The following is an 18,635-nucleotide window of genomic DNA, read 5'->3' as shown; positions in this document are numbered from 1 at the left end:
CTAAAAAGATTTAAAATTAAAATTAAAATTTCTTACAAGTTAAATCCTGTCATGATATCAATAAAATAAAGTGTGTAATTTGCACGCCAGTTTTAAGCAGAACAAATTGCGTGTAAATAGCATATACAGAACTATGCTGAAATAGATACATTCACGTACTCTTTTTTTTTTTACACAATCTACATTCACGTACTTGATTACAACAAAGCTGATCTTCCACAAATATTAAGACCTCGTTTATTTTTCATCTCATCTCATTTCATTTCATCTCATTTCATTTCATTTCATTTCATTTAAAAACTCGTTTGTTTTCGTTTCTTACTTCGTATGGCTACGGCCTATTAATTAAAGCTTGAGCTAATTCTTTACCTACGTATAGGGTTTGTCTTGTTGTCGTGCCTTTTCCCATGTCGTGCCTTTGAATGATCTGATCACACTTGTGGCCGGACATTGCGTCATGTATTAGATAATGGTTTCTTTATAGCATGGGGCTGAATGCAGGCTGTGAAGTAGTGCTGAAATTGTTTTATTGGATTTGGCGATTAATTTATCTACTTTTCTACAATATTCCCTTAGCTTTTGGCAAGTCTTGGTCGAAAATCAATGCTTTTGTAGCTGTCGAAGACTCAAATCATTACATATAATATAAATATTGAACAGCAATATTAAGCAAGTTGCTTATTATAATATACTATAATTCGGTTGTTGTGATCAAATTGCTGTCGGATATAAGAAATTGAAGTTGCTATTAACCCGTACGTTGAATAATATGCTCTTAATTATGATAAATAACTTTTTAGTTGTGGATATTATTTATTTATTTAATGTAAAATATGGATTAATATTTTCATCTTTTCACTTTATGTTGACGAGTAAAATATTTCAGAATTCTCAAAACATCTCATAAATATTTCACTAAGGGCATGTAATTTGGACCCTGATAAATTTTCAGAATTCTCAAAACATCTCATAAATATTTCATTTTCATAATCGCTCAAATATAAAACATAGTTTAATTTTAAATATTTAATTTTTTTTATTTAATTAGTGACTAATCATTATTCAAACTTAAATACAACTTTTACAAGTTTCAAACAAAACAAAAAATTAATACATCTTTTACAAATTTTATATTATTTTTATTCAACTTTTTCTCAATTCTTGTCCAAAATCCAATAAAATATCTTCACTCAAATTATTTCATTACAATTCATCAAATTAGATACTCCAAGTATCCAAGCATTTCCTAGTAACTATATAATCGGGAAAATATCAAATTTGAAGACTTTCGCTTGCAGAAAAAATGTACTCCTAATTAGAACGTTAGTACATTATTCAATGCCAGCACTAGTTGCTTTATTTGCTGGTAATAACACAGCAGAAAACTTTATGTGCTGCAATAGAGACTCTCCAAATAATGCTATAAACTCACAGAAAGAAAATGCTATAAAATTTACTTGCGAAGAAGCCTAATGAAATTCCACAAAGTGAGACCCAGGAAAATAATTCCAACCACAGTAGCAGTGCCTCTCCAAAAATCTTGAAAATATACACTTGTTAAGGTTGCCACGGCACGGTTCCAACTGTTCTCGTAGTACTCATCAAGCTCTTTACTGAGATCCAAGTAAAAGATTCCATTGCTCTCAATCTCATGGCCGAGCTTGTTAAACAGATCCGTCACTGCAACGTTGGAACCCAACTCGTTAACAATGATCTTCTTGTCAGCAAGCAGCCCTACATCTGCTTTAGTTGTAATAAGATCATCCAACAGCCCAATATAATCGCAGATGTAAGTTTCGAATGGATAATGGCACTGCTCCAAGGCCATCAGGTTTCGGAAAAGACCTTCGGTTTTGTCGTCAACACGAAGGGGTGGGATTTCCAGAAAACGTTGCATACGCGTGAAGCAGGTGGATTTCAGGCATGGTAAGCAAGCCAAGAGCCATGAAAGGTTGAGGCACGGGAAGCTTTCTAAGCATTCGTTCTTCAGAAATTGTATTTCGAGTAAACTCCTTCCTGAAGTTGGCCTGAATTTCATCCCTGCCTCTGCAAGTTTTGTTGCTGTATATAGGTGTTTAATATTCCTTTTATTTTCTTTTGGTTTTTGCCCTGGGTTGGGCGGAGGGAAAAAACATCTCACCAAATCTGTGAAATGCTTTACTTCACCGATCTTGGGCTCTGGCTGCTCATCATGATAAAGATCACGAAAGAACCTGCATGATAGCTTAAGAAGAATATCCCTTTTTGTGAGCAGTACTTGTTGGAGTTCTCCATTTTGCAGGCCAGCTTCATTCTGCTGATCACCACAGTATAAGTCCTCGAGAACAAAAAAAGGAATTTGATTCTCTAGCAGAAGCAAGTCATACCGTATACCCCGTTCCATATACGGTTGACTTAATATATAATCTTTTTGAGCCATTGATTTTTTAGATTTCCTCCAGAAGAGCTCAAGTATAAAGATAGCATCCAGTAGAATCATGTTTACAAACTCTTTACTGCCGAGTAGAAAGTTCTCTGAATAGCTATGGCGGATTCTCACTTCGTTGCGCTCGATGATGCATGCGAGATCCTCGATGCTCTTCCGAGTACGACAACAGAAATCCCTCAAATATCTGAGTTTTTGAATCTCCATGTCCTTCAACTCTTTTCTCATGCAGTGATGAAAAGGGCCGATAGAAACCAGCCGAGGGGTGTAGGCCATATGTTTGACCCCGCGAAGTCTCTTGGGAACTCTGTAGATACAGCACTCAGGCCAACGAGGAGGCTCCAGGGCCAGTGGAATGTCAATGATCAGCTCTTTGCATTCAAATTCTTCTTCTTTAATGGAATCATTAGCTGCAGTTGCAGGGCAAACCATCTTTTCCATTCCTCAAGTTCCTTTTCCTAGTGATCATCACAAACAACTAACATGAATTTTGCCCCGTCAATTATATACTTTTCAATATTGAAAGGGCCAAACAGCTTGGAAGCATATATAAATCAAGCAAAGTACTGTAAGACATGTTTTATCCCAAAATCTTTCATATATATATATATATATATGAATGACAAATTAAGTAAAATGAGAGAATAAGGAATTACGTACCTACGAGTTTTTGCTTATAAGCAAGAAAATGCTTTGTAGTACTGCTTGAAAGTTGAAAGCACCGGATCGACGTCTTACTCCTGGCCTCGTCGACCAAATTAGCGTTCTATATATATATATATCTTTTAAATAATTTTACTCCGCATCAATCACTATTTATTTCTATATCTCATATTTGATATTTTTTTTTATAAGATATGTATGCTGTGCGGATAAGAACGAGTAATACTAGGTGGTGTTAAGAGATTGGGGAGCTAGACATCAATTATTAGCAGAAAGCATGGGGAAATCAATCAATAGTTCAGTGGCAGATGCGCTCTTCTCGTTGTTGCTGATAAAAAAGTTGCTCCACGTACAATAATTTGCATATACGACAAAGTTCGTCACTAATTATTTTGCCTTCTAATTTGAAAAGGTCCGCACGACGTTGTTACTGTGAAATTAAATTATTTTATTGGATCTGGATATTTATTTATTTATTTTCTACGATATTCCCTTGAACTTTTGGCATGTCTTGGCCGCCGAACGTCAATGCTTTTGTAGCTGTCAAAGACTTAAATAATTATATATATATATATATATATATATAAAACTAAATATTGAACAGCAATAAGCAATTGTTGCATATAAACTATACTTGGGTTGTTGTGAAATGGCTACCGGACATAAGAAATGGAAGTTGCTATTAATCCATTGATTAATATTAATATGCTCTTAATTATGATAAATTAACATTTTTTTAATTATGAATATTATTTGTTTTACGTAAAATATAGAATATTTTGAATAGTAAAATAATTAAAATATTTGCGAGTGAGCTGTACAGACTACGAGGGGTGGCGCTGCTACTCAGCCCCATCATTTTGACTCCCAAAATTGTTATTAGTGCCCGCATAAAAGATTAAGATTCCTTGTGTTCCCCGCTTTCATTGTGAGCCTGCCTGTATAAAAGATTAAGATGAGTAATGCTATTAGATCATACAGTCGTGGAGTGTCTAAAAAATCTAACCCAAATCGGAATCAACGCCATGTCTAAAAGTAAAAGTGAAATATTTTTATTAAAGATAAAAATAACTTAAATTTACAATTGGAAAAGGAAAACTAGTTGATTTCAAGTTTGAAACGAGGAACGTCAGGCATAGCATGGTGATGATCATGGCCTTCGCGCAAAAAAGAACATTTCAAATTGAGCTCATATCATGCACGATTCTAATACTCATAACTAAAGTTATAGTTAAAATATTAACTCATCCTTAATATTGTCTCAATTCAACATTATTATGACGTCTCTACTAGGAATAAGACCAGAGAAATACTTCATTAATTCACAGAATTTTTTTACAAAAGTAACATACAAATTAATGTGGTCTGATTTGGTACGTCAGATTGTAAAGTTATTTTTATTTATAAAGTATCTAATTTACAACATCATACTATATATATATATATATATATATATATATATATATATATAATATATATATATATATATATCAGTTTATGAATTTATTATTTAAAATTTCTTTATAAACATAGCATTTGTAAAGAAATTATACGCATTATCATTAATAGAGGAAGGATATATGATTAAGTGTAAGAAATATTCTATTTGGAAGTTGGTGTGCCAAATACAATGTTTATTTTATTAACATGACAATAATTGATCTGCTAAAAAATTTTAAAATTAAAATCTTTTACAAATTAAATTTTATCATATCAATAAAATAAATGATGTAATTTGTACACCAGCTCTAAGTAGAACAACTTGAGTGTAAATTCACAATACAATATTGTGAACAAGTCTAACAAATTTAAAAATTGATAACATAGTTTTTATGTTATCAGTTTTTAAAATATTGTTATATATTTTAATTTTAATTTACAATTTAAATTATATAATAATTTGAGTTTGGGTCCAAAAATATTTTTTTGTACCTATAAATAATTTTTAGACCGAATGGAGCATCAGTACCCTTGTAGTGGGCCGTGGGGGGATGGGGCAGATGGGATGTCCGCCCTCACCCCCTGCACTGAGGCGGGGGGCCCCGCCCCCGCCTATTAGGGGTGGGGTGCAGGGTTGGAAACACCACCCCCGCATATGTGGAGAAGGGGTGACCCCGCCCTCGCTTATGCGGGTATCACCCCTAAAATATATATACTTGACATAGTAATTGCCACGACCCGATTCTAGGGGCTATTAAAAGGCGGTTCATGAGGATAATACTAATTTTGTCAGCAAATAATTCTACGTTTTTTTCAGTATTTTTTTTCTTTTTCAAGAGGATGACATCTAGTAATTTATTAATTAACCCTCACTTATAGTAGAGAAATACCATGATTACAATTAAGGACTCCTTGACATGCAATAACGTACGTTAAAAATCAAAACCTACAGATCAGTTCATGTAAAACCTTCAGATCTCTAACATCTTGGTGGTTACAAATTTTAATAAAACCTTCAAAACCAAGGCCACATCTTTTTCAATGTTGATAAGAGAATCCAATAGGCTAATATAATTACAGAAGTAGTGAGCTTAATTCCCATGGATAATGACACTGCTGATCCAGGGCAATGATGTTTTGGAATACATGATAAACAAAAGGAGATCAATGTTATAGATGAAAGAAGACAGAACGTAACAAATAAATTACGATAAAGATGTTTCTACATTAGATTCAACTTCTTAATTCCTGTAAATAAAAATCTGATAGAAATGAAGATTATCAACTTACATTCTTTACTAACTATTCTATAACTCTATATAAAATGGATGATAGTTTTATAAAATTAAAATTTATTATTAACGAAGTGGCACGAGTTTATTGGTTAATTATAAAATGGGGTGGTTAAATTAATTGTAAAAGAGCTATAGATATATCTTTATCTTCCAGATAATATGATAAATGAGAGCATAGATATTGATATATGGTTTTTGTAAGAGTTTTGATTTTGGGATTTATTTAATCCCAAAACTCTTTCCTAAATTATAAAAGATATTTCGAAGTTGTAAGTTAATTATTAATACCACCAAGGTGGTAGTTCAGTTGGTACGAGCTAGTATTTCATAATCTTGTGGTCAGGAATTCGAGTCCAGCATAAGTCGAAATTATTTGCAGGAGTATTGCCTAACCAAGAGTCTATGGGATGGGTGTTGGACCGGTTGACATCTTGGTGGGGCTGTGGTGACGGGCTCGTCCATTGAACAGTAGTAACTATAGCTCAAACCAGACATTCTACGACAAGGAGAGACTTCTTTGTATGGTCATGCCCAGAAAAAATAGCTACTCTGTCACCTCACCTCCCTTTCTTTTTAAAAAAAAAAAAAGTAAGAATTATTAATAAAATTAGTACTACCGTACCTCTTAAAAAAAACATAAAGATAATATGATCATTCGGCGTAAACAGCGTAGCATAGAATTCTGCAGAGTACAGACAATATTTCAACCGACACTCACGTACGGATGCTAATAAAAACCACTCACAAACTTGCAACACGAATATATATATATATAGGTAGAACCTGTAAAGATGCAGGGTAACTCAGCAACAAGGTAACCAAGTTCAACTAAAAGCAAAGCACTTGAACAGACATTACAGTACCGCCGATGTTAATGCCTCATAAGTACAAAAGGCCGAATAAAATTCCATAGAGTGAAACCCAGGATAATAAGTCCAAGCACAGTTGCAGTACCTCTCCAAATATCAGGGAAATACACGCTTGACATGGTTGCCACGACCCGATTCCAAGGGTTCTTACAGTGCTGATTCATTCGACGGATGCTGTCTTTGAAACAGGAACTAGCAGGAATGGGGACAATCTGAGAACCCAGTTCCTTAATTAGAGTCAACACTGCTGCATTACTACCAAGACGGTTGATGATAACACTTTTGTCAACAAGTAGTTCCACGTCTCTTTCAGTGTTGATGAGAAAATCCAACAGGCAAATGTAATTACAGAAGTAATAAGATTCCGATGGATAATGGCACAGCTCCAGGGCAATGAGGTTTCGGAAAAAAAGTTCAGTTCCGGTTGTTATCTCCAATTGTGGGATTTTCAGGCGTGGCTGCGTACGCTCCAAAATTGGAAGGCATTTGAACCAAGGTAAGCAATTCAAAAGCCATGAGAAATTGATGCACGGACAGTGTTCCAAGCCCTTCATCTTCTGGAATTCTATGCCGAGTAAGCCTACTTCTTTTGCAACCGTCGCCTTGAAATTCACTCCTGACTCATCCAACTTTTTTGTACTGTGCATAGCTTTAGTCCGTTCACGGCCAGTACTAGGCCTTTCACTACAATCAATACTCACAGCTTTTAGGATCGGAAGAATGTGAAATGTTCGCAGCAAATCAGTGAAATGTTTTACTTCCTTCAATTCCTTTGAAATCTCGCCCTTAAATTTCAAGCAAAAGAAATTACAGGCAAGCTCAAGAAAGGTAGGAGAACAATCATCACCTAAAAATTGGAAGAATTCGTCGAGAAAAGAATATGGAAGCTGATTCTCGAGTAATAGGAAGTCAAGCCTTATAGCATGTATCATCCATGGTTTACTCAATATCAAATCGTTTCCATGAGCATGAGTTTGAGAGTTAGAGAACCTCAAGAAGAGCTCCACGATGAAGACAGCATCCAGTAGGATAATTCTCAAGAACTTATCATGAGCGATATGAAACATCTCTGAATACGATCTCTCGACTTCGCATCTTTTATCTGCAGCGAACTTTACAAGATTATGCTCGGCGTTCCTAGTCCGATAACAGAATTCCTTGAAATATATGAGTTTCATGTTCTCCATGTCCTGCAGTTCTTGGTTGCCGTGGTGAAAGGGGCCTATTGAAATTAGCTTTGGAGTGTATTGTTTAATTTCTTTGTCCCTGAACACTCGGAGTTCTTTGGGGACCCTGTAGATGCAAAGCTCGGGCCACTTGGAAGGCCTCAAGGGTTCGGTGTCAAAGAGCGAAGCAGTAAGCTCTTTTATCTCTTCATCATGAGTAGCATCCTCTGCCTTCTCTACAAAAGCAGCAGCGCTCTCTATATTAATCTGTACAACAGCAGCCTCGCTCAACTGTATAGAAGGGGCCTCGGCCATTTTAATCTCACGACCAAGTACTTCCTTTTTCCTGCATGATGCAGCAGGATCTGAATCAGATGATGTTGAATTGTCAGATTACATATTGGCTGTGCTGAAATACCTTAAAGTAGCAAATCAGCGCAAAAATAGCAGGAGATCGTAACAGATCAATAGATCACAATCTTTTCAATATATGTATATACACATATATATAGCCAATTTAATTGATTCTTGTAATACTTTTTTTTAGTTATTATATTGCTTTAGACTACTGCTAAATCATATAGTCGTAGGATGTATAAGTTGATAAGAATTATAATTTTGTACCTCGATCAATAGTACGAACTGATCGTGCATGTAATACTTAAGAGTTTCCTAAAATTTACTTGTAAAATGCAGTAGTTCCATATAATAAACATTAATCAATTTATGACACATTGCAGCCGTGCCTACAAATTATTGGCAAGAAATTTATACTTTTCTACCTTGAACTACTACCACATGATTTATAATATGCATCATAAATAAAAAATTTGGATAATTTGTAGAATTGATAGGAATATATATGTGCGCGCGCGTGCGCAAATCGGAAAAAATAAGAACTGTGATAATAGGAGGTGAATATCAATAGTTTCTCAAAAAAAAAAAAAAAAAAAAAAAAAGGAGTTGCAGAGGTAGAGTAGATCATCAACACCTTCAAATCATGCTCGAAAGGAATGCTTGTACGCCTGAGATCGATCGAGCGCCTGATCTTAAATGCCACATCTGCCAGGACGGAATGAGCTAGCTAGCATTAGCAGCTTCCCGCGGCCGCTTTCTGATTATTGATTGATAATATCATCCTCCTTGCTACCCGATCGTGTTTAAATATATATATATAGAATGCTACATCTACACGCAAACACAAGCAAAACAAGCACAGAACATGACAGCCTTTTTTTTAAACTTTTTCTCGGGCGCTAAATTAATTAATAACCGGATACATGAGCTTAATTCCTCATCGCCAATGTCACAAATTCACAAACTTTGATATTCTCTCTTTCTTATACATCATCTCAAGTTACAAGTGATACTTCCTTGATGATCAATATCAACATGCACAGTACAATCAAACTTTACTAAAGGTTTTGTGAATAAATACTTTGCCTGTCTAACGACAATCATGTACTCATTGTTCCGCTAGCTAGCAGCTGCTTGCTAATTCTGTCTCTCTCTTCCTTTTTGGGTTGCAAGAAAAGAATTCAGGTTGATTTATATACATGGTCGCTAGAGATATATGGCATGCAACATCTCTCTCTGTCATGATAAGCCACACATGAATGCGGCCTGTTGTATGATGAACATATACAAGAGAAGTGCTATATAATATATTAATTGCATGCATGCATGATGAACATTAATATTATGATAAGATAAGTCATGATGTTATATTGAATCATCGTCCTATATATATATCATTATCCCTTAATATATTAAATTATTAGAAAACTGTTTATTAAGTTTTACTTAATCATCTTCCAATAGTTTGATGTCACATATATAGGAAATTAAATAATAATTAAAATGATAATAAATGATATTTTTTAAACATACTTCTTTAATTTCGATATCCCGCCGACCCCTTCTTTAGTTTCATTAATCAGATTCCTCAAAACATGACTTGTAACACCCCGTACCCGGAAGGGTCAGAGAATTACTACCTGCCACTTACCATCCTATCTCTCCAAGCACCTAAAAACTCCAAGGATTTCATAAATAGCACACAATCTCATATTATCCAAATAACCAAAATACAAACTCTATAAGTCATCATTACAAAATAACATAAACAAAAGGGGTTCACAATTTTTCAATAATCTCAACGAAACAGAACAATGCATCCTTAAATCTCAATAGGTCCAAACAACTCTAGTACTTCAATTACTCAAGATATACCCTTCCACTAACAATGGAACTCGACCTTCTATCCATATCTAGACAAGCTCCAATTTCTAATCTCGACCCCCAGCTGGGCAATCAATGTCATATGAAAATATAAGAAGATAAAGGGTGAGTTATCAACAACTCAGTAAGCAAAGAACATATACTGGTATGTAAACATGAGCAATTTTTAGAGAGTTTAGTATGAAGAAATAAAACATTTCATTTTTCATATGCACATCTCAAAACGTGTTATCAGAAAAATCAGAGCGACTATTAAATCTTTTCATACTCATAAGCCATTTTCATATTCAAAATCACTTTGGCATAACATAACTGCACATTTTCATCTTATTATATCGTATCGTATCGTATCATATCATATACCATGTTTAACCCACATGGTAGGGTTGTGCTATTCCCGGTGGCCAAACCAGGCAGTATCATGTTGTGAAACTTCCCATTTTTCAATCTCGGAGCACCGAGTGTGCACACAGGAAAGAACACATAAAAGATCACTTTGTTTCCAAAGTGGGTGCACTCATATCATATCATGTCATGCTGGTACCAACCATATCACGTGAACCAATATCATGTTAGACCCATATTCAGAATCAGAATCAAAACAGATAAGTATGCCAAAAGTTTTCATATCCATATCATATCAAACCACGTGCTGAACACATTCATATCATTTTCAAATGATCAATAACGGTTCCAAAAAAATTTCATATCACATGTATAAAAAAAAATCTCAATTTTCATATTCGCTATTTTGCACATTTCAGAAACATGTCAAATATTGCTTATGGCTACACTTTTCATGTCAAAAACATTTCTTTAATCTTTCATACATATTTCATGAGTGAATGCAAAACATATACTGAGGTTTTTTTTTTTTTCTTTCTAAAATAACATGCACAATTTTACAAACCAACCTCAGTTCATTTCTTTTTATGCAAATCTAGCATAGGAACCCCGCTTACTTGGACTTCTTAGCTTTTCAAAAATTTCTTCAAAAGTGCCGAACAAATATTAATTTTCACCTATAAGATAATCACGTAAATTTTCATAAATCTCCAATCAATCTCGTATTTCGATATTCGAGCCTAAAACTTCTAAAATAATCCATTTTAAATTCCTCAAACCCAAAATTCTCATCATTCCTGAAATACCAACATCACGTTCTAAACTCATCACTATCCAACATAATAACTCCGACTAAAACATTAAATTCCAACTTATTTACAAATGAGATCTTACTATAATTTATAAAACTAAAATAACATAACTATATGGAGACCATCATAAGTAGAAAATCATACTTTTGTCTAAATAAAAAATATTCTTTTAAAAGGATTCAAAATAGTATTTTACACTTACTGATCATTCCAAAAATTTATCAGTATTTACTTAATAATTATTTCAATAAAAATATCAGCCTAAAAAAAAAAGATATCAATTTAACAAAATAAACCCACATGTACCTAAGTCCAAATAAATAAATAAAACACATGCAGCCCACGTTTCACACACAAAATACACAGTTTGTTGGTGTATTTAGACAGAAGAAGGGCAAAAAGGGTAATAACACCCTTCATCTACTTGGTTATCGTGACCCAACATTTCCTTTTTAAGAAACTACTATCAACAACAAAGAAAATAAAAACAAACAGAGGCCCAACGTGAGCGGCGACAAGAGCTTACCCATGGAAAACCGAGGCAATGGCATCGTGGGAGTGCGATGAAAGCTGGGCTGAGGTGGTGGTGATGTCCTCGACGGCGCCGCACGAGGAGAGAGAGAGAGAGAGAGCAAAAGTGAGAGAAGAGGCAGAGGGAGAGTAAGCCGTATGAAGGAGATACGACGAGGGAGGTTGGTGGCTTACCGAGGGATCGAGGTGGTGTGCGGCAGACAGAGGGTGGTGCGACGACGGCTGGCGGTGTGGGTTGGCAGGTTGATGGCACACGGTGGAGGGAAACTCCTCTGTTTCTTGGTGCGGGAACAGAGCTTTCCGTGAGATGAGGGCGCTTGGTTTCGCGGGGATGCGCAGGGGCTGAGGGTGTTGTGGTGCACTCCGACGGACACAGGTGAGCCGCAGCAGATGGTATCGAGGGATTAGGGTGGCTGCAGGTGATGCTCTGCTTCGATGAAATGGAGGGTGTGGTTGACAGCAACTAGCGCAGTGGAGTGGAGTTCCCGTTTGACTCTATGAAGAGGTCGAGTGGCACAAAAACTAGGGTTGAGGATGATAAATACACTTAAATATAAGATATAAGTAGTAAAGAGAGAAACCTAGAGGAAGAGGATGAAAAAGGGCATGCATGAAAATGGCAAAAAGGGCTCTAACCATGCGACATGTTCTAGAAACACTTCCACGGGCCCGGGCTTGGCAGTGGGCTGGGTCTTACATGAGTACATACTTTGCTATCCCACGCATTCGTAAGTACACCTCGTCGACTAATTTCAAGATTATGCATGCTAATATTTTTTAGATATAAGAAACTAATAAAGAGATATCTTGTCAATTATTAAAGCAGTTTATATATATAGCAATGAAGGTATACGTACTCTCATTTTCGCCGCCTTTATTTCTATACTTTGCTTTATTAAATTTCGTAAGTATCTTAGATAAAAAGAGGGAAAAAGTGTCGACGTGTTTCGATCTCGATCCCACACACAACACAGATCGAGCTTGACAATCATATACTTTTTCTCTCGATGAGTGCCTTTCCTTTTTTGGGTTAAGGCGGTTTGTCCGTTCCTTCTTCGAGGGGTAAGGTGAGTGTTTTGAATAGAAAGGCAATAACCTAAACTGATACGAAGGATAACCTAGTGATTAATATGGATCTTGAATTGGAACGCTTGTGAGAAGGCTTTTCTTTAACAAAGGAAGAAAAATGAGCAGTTTTATTACCAGAAGAAGCAACTACTAGATAAAAAAAAAAAAAAAAAAGATGTAAAAGATGTATTATAATTCTCATCCTCATGGAAAAAACCATTAGCAAAGAGGCGTTCAAAACTATCATGACCAAAGTATGGAATCATGAAAGTTAGATACTCTTCAACGAGGTGGGACACAACAGGTTGCTTATTGAATTCCAGAAGGATGTGGATTTAGAAAGAGTAATAGCTGGCAGGCCTTGGTCTTTTGACAAGTATCTGATTTGTATCCAAGATTTTGACAGTCAAATTCTTCCTAATGAAATCATTTTCACGCATGAGCCCTTTTGGATCCAACTCCATAACATGTCTTTGGTTGCTGTGACTCAAGAAGGGGGGGAAAGTATAGGGAGCTTCAGTAGGGGAGGTTATAAAAGTTGAAACTGATGGGGAATGAATTGGTTGGGGAAAATTCTTAAGAATCCGAGTTAAGCTCGATATTATGAAACCTTTAACAAGAGGTAGATTCTTGAGGATTGAACATATACAAAGATGGGTAGATTTTAAATATGAAAGGCTGCCAATGATTTGTTTCAAGTGTGGGGGTGCTGAAATATCCAGAAAGAGTATGTCCAATGGATAAAGCTAGGAACAATTCAAGTGGGATAGACAGTGCACAGTATGGGCAGTGGTTAAGGGCATCATCAGCTAACGTAAAGGGTTTTGATGGCAGGAAATATAGGGGCAAAATACAGACCATTCCAACATCTCTGAGCAGGATTGAAGAGGATCAGATCAAAGTTACAAATGCTGAGGTAGAATTGCAAAATAGTGCAGATAGTGACCAGGTAGATAACAGTCATAATAATGTTTTTCTTTTCAGAACTGAATTACTTAAAACTACTGAATTACCTGATGTAGTGAGAACACATGTGAGTCCAGAAAACACAATCTTGGATTTGGATTTGCATAACCAAAAAAATTCCTGCAAAGATTCTGGAAAGTTCTCAGATCATAACAATCTTCTTACTAATTCTGTACAAAACACTATAATGAAACAAGGGTGGAAAAGGAAAGCTAGAAGTGTTCAGATGCATATTGATACTGATTTGACTGAGAATGGAACAGAACATGAAAGCTTGTTAGGACTAAAAAGAGGAAGGGATGTACATGAATCACTTAAGCATGAGACTCTGTTAAAAAATTTCAAAGATGAACTCAATCCTGAAAGGAGTATATAACTCAGGAAAATATGGTGGAGGCTGTTGAGCAGCCCCACAAAACCCAATGAAGTGTTTAAGCTGGAACTGTAGAGGGTTTAGGAACCTAAAAACAGTTAGAGAACTTCACTCAATGGTGAAGAAAAAGTGTCACAACTTGGTATTTCTTATGGAAACCAAATGTAGAAGGGAGAGAGTTGAAAGAATCAAAAATCAGATTGGGTATGATAGAAGCTTTGTAGTTGACTGTAAAGGGTATAGTGGGGGATTAGCAACGTTATGGAATTCCACCATGGCTGTAGAACTGGAATCTTATACCATTAGTCATATTTCTGTGAATATTACAGACATAGGAAATGACAAGAAATGGCTCCTCACTGGTTTTCATGGTAATCCTAAAACTACAAAAAGACAAGGGAGTTGGCAGCTGCATAGAGTTTTAAAACCAAGGGACAATAGGGCTTGGTTGTGTATGGGGGACTTTAATAAGATACTACAACATCATGAAAAATATGGAGGAGCAGCCAGATCATATGCTCAGATGGAGGAATTTAGGAAAGCAATGGAGGACAGTGATTTAAATGACTTGGGCTACCAAGGGGCAAAATTTACACGGTCTAATAATAGAAGAGGGCCTGACTTCACCAAAGAAAGGATTGACAGAGCTCTAGGAAACCCTCAATGGATCAGTTACTTTAATGATTTTGGCATTTCTAGCCTAGTAGCATATAGCTCTGACCACAACTCCCTGCTCATTAACTCGAGCAATCATGGAGAACCAGAAAGAAGGCATAAAAGGATTTTCAGGTATGAAACCTATTGGGGAAGAAAAGAAGAGTGCTCCACTCTAATTCAAAAAGCATGGAAGAGTCAAACAAATGAGGAAATGTCACTTGCAATAGATACAAATAGATTGACTAATTGCAAAAATAGGTTGATTCATTGGAGCAAAGAATTACAGAAAACAAACAATGGAGTTATTGAGGCTAAACTGACTCTAATAAAAACCTTGCAAGAGACTAACATTGGCAATCACACTATGGAGATCAAACTTATTCAAAAAGAAGTTACTCATATGCTAGAAGTAGAGGATTTGAAATGGAAACAACGAGCCAAACAAAAATGGCTTAAGGAGGGAGACAGAAACACAAACTTCTTTCACAAGTGTGCAAACCAAAGAAGACAAACCAACCTTATCAAGATAATTACATATGGTACTGGAGCGACCAACACATCTCCACAAAGAATCACTGACATTTTTCAGAACTTTTATGAAAACTTATTCACTTCTTCTGATAATTCAGGAATCACATAATGCATAGAACCATTACAACCTTTACTCACAGAGGAGATGAATCAAATGCTAATACAAGATTTCTCTGTTACTGAGGTGGAAGAGGCAATCTTTTCTATGAATCCTTTAAGCTCACTAGGTCCAGATGGTTTTCAGCAGGCTTTTTTCAAGACCATTGGAGCATTGTGGGACAAAATATAAGTAAGGCAGTAATGGCGGCTTTGAATCATAATAGGTGGGATGATGTTATCAATGAAACTTTCATTGTCTTGATTCCAAAAACCAAAAATCCAACTCAAGTGATTGAATATATACCAATAAGTCTTTGTAATGTCACTTACAAGATTATTGCTAAGACTCTAGCCAATAGATTGAAACATATCCTTCCCATAATCATATCTACCACTCAAAGTGCTTTTGTCCCGGGAAGAATAAAAAATGTAATTGTTGCTTTTGAGGCCTTGTGCACAATGAATAGTAGGATGAAAGGAAAAGAGAGTTATAAAGCTTTGAAATTGGACATGAGCAAAGCATATGACAGAATTGAATGGAATTTTCTTGAGACAGTGATGGACAAAATGGGTTTTGCTAGGAAATGGATTGACCTAATCATGACTTGTGTTTCAATTGTATCTTACTCTTTACTATTAAATGGAGCCCCTCAAACAACTTTCAAACTTTCAAGAGGTATAAGGTAGGGTGATCCTTTGTCACCCTACTTATTTATTTTATGCTCATAAGCACTTAGCCAATTACTTAACAAAGTTGAAGACACTGGTTCAATTACAGGGATTCCAATGGCAAGAGGTCATATTCATGTCAATCATTTGTTTTTTGCAAATGATAGCTTGCTGTTTTGCAAGGCTTCCTCTTTGGAATGGAGTAGGTTAATCAGTTTGCTGGACATCTATGAACAAGCTTCAGGTTAGAGGCTAAACAAAGACAAGACTTCCATTTTCTGTAGCAAAAACACTAAGCAAGAGACCAAAGACATCATCACTACCATTGCAGGAGTTAGAACCACTGATTCCTATGAAAAATATCTAGGTTTGCCTGCTTTAATAGGAAGGTCCAGAAATAAGGCTTTGAAAGGAATTCTAGATAGAGTAAGAGGAAAACTTAGCAACTGAAAAATGAAACTGCTATCTCAAGTTTGGAAAGAAATACTCCTAAAGTCAGTGATACAGGCCATCTCCACTTATAGTATGGGAGTGTTCAAGCTTCCTACAGGACTGTTGCAGGAATTAAACAGATTAATGAAGAGCTACTGGTGGTGACAGGTAGGACAGGAAAGGAAAGTGCACTGGCTAAATTGGACTCAAATGGAGAAATCAAAAAACATAGGGGGGTTGGGTTTTAGAGACTTTGAAAACTTTAATCTTGCTATGCTAGCAAAGCAAGGTTGGAAAATTCTCCAATCCCCAACCTCACTTGTGCATCAGGTTCTCAAGATGAAATATTTCCCAAACAATGACTTCTTACAAGCCAAACTGGGTAGTTGTCCATCTTTTATATGGAGAATCCTAATTTCAGCTAGGCCTTTGCTTAAAGAATGGACCCTTTGGAGGATTGGAAATGGCAAAACAATCAGAATTTGGTCTGACAAATGGCTGCCTCGACCAACTACTTTCACAATACAAAGTCCAATAAACATTTTGGATGAAGAAGTTAAGGTTGAGGAACTAATCAATTCAGACACTCTGGACTGGAATCTCAATTTAGTCAATCATATCTTTACCAAAGAAGAAGCAGTTCTCATCAGCCAACTACCTATCAGTCACACAAACAAGCCAGACTTATTAATGTGGAGATGTACAGCAAATGGAAAATTCGATGTAAAGAGTGCATATCATCTGCAAGGTGAATTATAGAGAAGAAAAGAAGGTCAAACCTCACAAGGAAACCAAAATGCAGAAGAATGGACCAAACTCTGGAAATTGTCACTCCCTCCAGCAACAAAAACCTTTATGTGGACAGCTTCTCTTAACATATTGCCTACCAAACTCAATTTATGTAAAAAAGAAAATATTGGTGGACCCTCTCTGTCCCTTATGTTTGCAGGAATCAGAATCTATTGAACACACTTTATGGGACTACATATCAGTAAGAGATGTTTGGGGACAGTGCTCTATGAAAATCCAAAAAAGCATAGGTTCATTCAACAGCTTTCAAGATCTTCTGAAAGTCATGTTCTTGAAGCTAAACAAAGTGGAGATGGAGGAACTGTCAATAGTGTTATGGAAGCTTTGGAGGAGAAGGAATGATTTTATTTTCAGAAACACTTTTACTCATCACTTTCACTTATCCTAATCTTTTAGTAAAACAAGCCTCTCAATTTCTACAAGAATTTAGAGCATCTCAAGAAGGGGTTACCAGTCGACTTTCGAACTCCATTAGTAGGAATACAGATTGGATACCTCCCCCAAATGAATTTGTCAAAATTAACTGGGATGCAGGAGTGGATAAGGTTAATTGCAAGATAGGAATTGGCATAGTGGTGCATGACAGTGAAAGTAGTATTTTGGCAACAATGAGGAAGAGGCAAGATTTACTCCCTGATCCTCTACTAGCAGAGACCTATGCTGCTCTTCAAGCAACTATCTTTGATATTGAGCTGGGACTTAGGAAAGTTATTTTGGAGGGAGATTCAAAGAAAGTTGTGCAGGCTATTCAAGGACATATGGAAGATTTGAGTTCTGTTGGGATGTTGATAGCAGATATGAAGACCAAGCTTCTTTGTTTTGAAAGCAGCTTCATCAAACACATTCCAAGAGAAGCAAATGTAATTGCACACACGTTAGGCAAGAATGCCTTAGGAATGTCTAAATGTTTTGTAGACATTGAGGATCCTCCTCACTGTATACTATCTCTATTATAGGGACTTTCATCTATGGAAATTTCATAGTTTCATCAAAAAAAAAAAAAAACATAGATCGAGCTTTTGGAATTTTTTTTTTTTTTTTTTTAGAGTAATGCTAGGTAATTTGGAGACTGTTTATACAAGCCTGGATAATTTTGTTTTAAAAAATTTTTAAAACTACAATAATATCCCTCTTAAATTATAATAATTTCTATTTAATGAAATATATCAATGGATCTGTACAGGTAGTCCTCACTTGGGGACTGCAAATAGAATTTCTTTTTTTTTTTTTTTTTAAAAAATTA

The 18,635-nt window shown here is 35.8% G+C and overlaps 2 protein-coding genes across 3 annotated transcripts; both read right to left on the bottom strand.

The window, feature by feature from the left end:
• Positions 1 to 1,306: 1,306 nt before the first annotated feature.
• LOC121241618 (UPF0481 protein At3g47200-like) lies at positions 1,307 to 3,249 on the bottom strand. The gene is made up of 2 exons (XM_041139459.1): positions 3,086 to 3,249; positions 1,307 to 2,883 (listed from the first exon to the last, which is right to left on the bottom strand). Exon 2 carries the CDS (start codon positions 2,864 to 2,866, stop codon positions 1,454 to 1,456), a length of 1,413 nt encoding a protein of 470 aa, XP_040995393.1. The 5' UTR covers positions 2,867 to 2,883; positions 3,086 to 3,249; the 3' UTR covers positions 1,307 to 1,453.
• A 3,215-nt stretch (positions 3,250 to 6,464) lies between these two features.
• LOC121241617 (UPF0481 protein At3g47200-like) lies at positions 6,465 to 8,986 on the bottom strand. Of its 2 annotated transcripts, none has more exons than XM_041139457.1 (2): positions 8,850 to 8,986; positions 6,465 to 8,214 (listed from the first exon to the last, which is right to left on the bottom strand). In XM_041139457.1, exon 2 carries the CDS (start codon positions 8,171 to 8,173, stop codon positions 6,695 to 6,697), a length of 1,479 nt encoding a protein of 492 aa, XP_040995391.1. In that variant the 5' UTR covers positions 8,174 to 8,214; positions 8,850 to 8,986; the 3' UTR covers positions 6,465 to 6,694. The 2 variants fall into 2 exon arrangements, with proteins under 2 accessions (XP_040995391.1, XP_040995392.1); XM_041139458.1 differs by having other exon boundaries at positions 6,465 to 8,204.
• Positions 8,987 to 18,635: the final 9,649 nt, after the last annotated feature.

The sequence above is a fragment of the Juglans microcarpa x Juglans regia genome, chromosome 7S, assembly GCF_004785595.1.
Source record: "Juglans microcarpa x Juglans regia isolate MS1-56 chromosome 7S, Jm3101_v1.0, whole genome shotgun sequence".
In the NCBI taxonomy this organism is placed as follows: Eukaryota; Viridiplantae; Streptophyta; class Magnoliopsida; order Fagales; family Juglandaceae; genus Juglans; species Juglans microcarpa x Juglans regia.
The sequence above is the reverse complement of the archived record's forward strand: the minus strand, read 5'-3'. Positions and strand labels throughout refer to the sequence as shown.

Coding starts and splice junctions, on each gene's coding strand:
- LOC121241618 (XM_041139459.1), bottom strand. CDS start 2,866: ATGGAAAAGATGGTTTGCCCTGCAACTGCAGCTAATGATTCCATTAAA.
- LOC121241617 (XM_041139457.1), bottom strand. CDS start 8,173: ATGGCCGAGGCCCCTTCTATACAGTTGAGCGAGGCTGCTGTTGTACAG.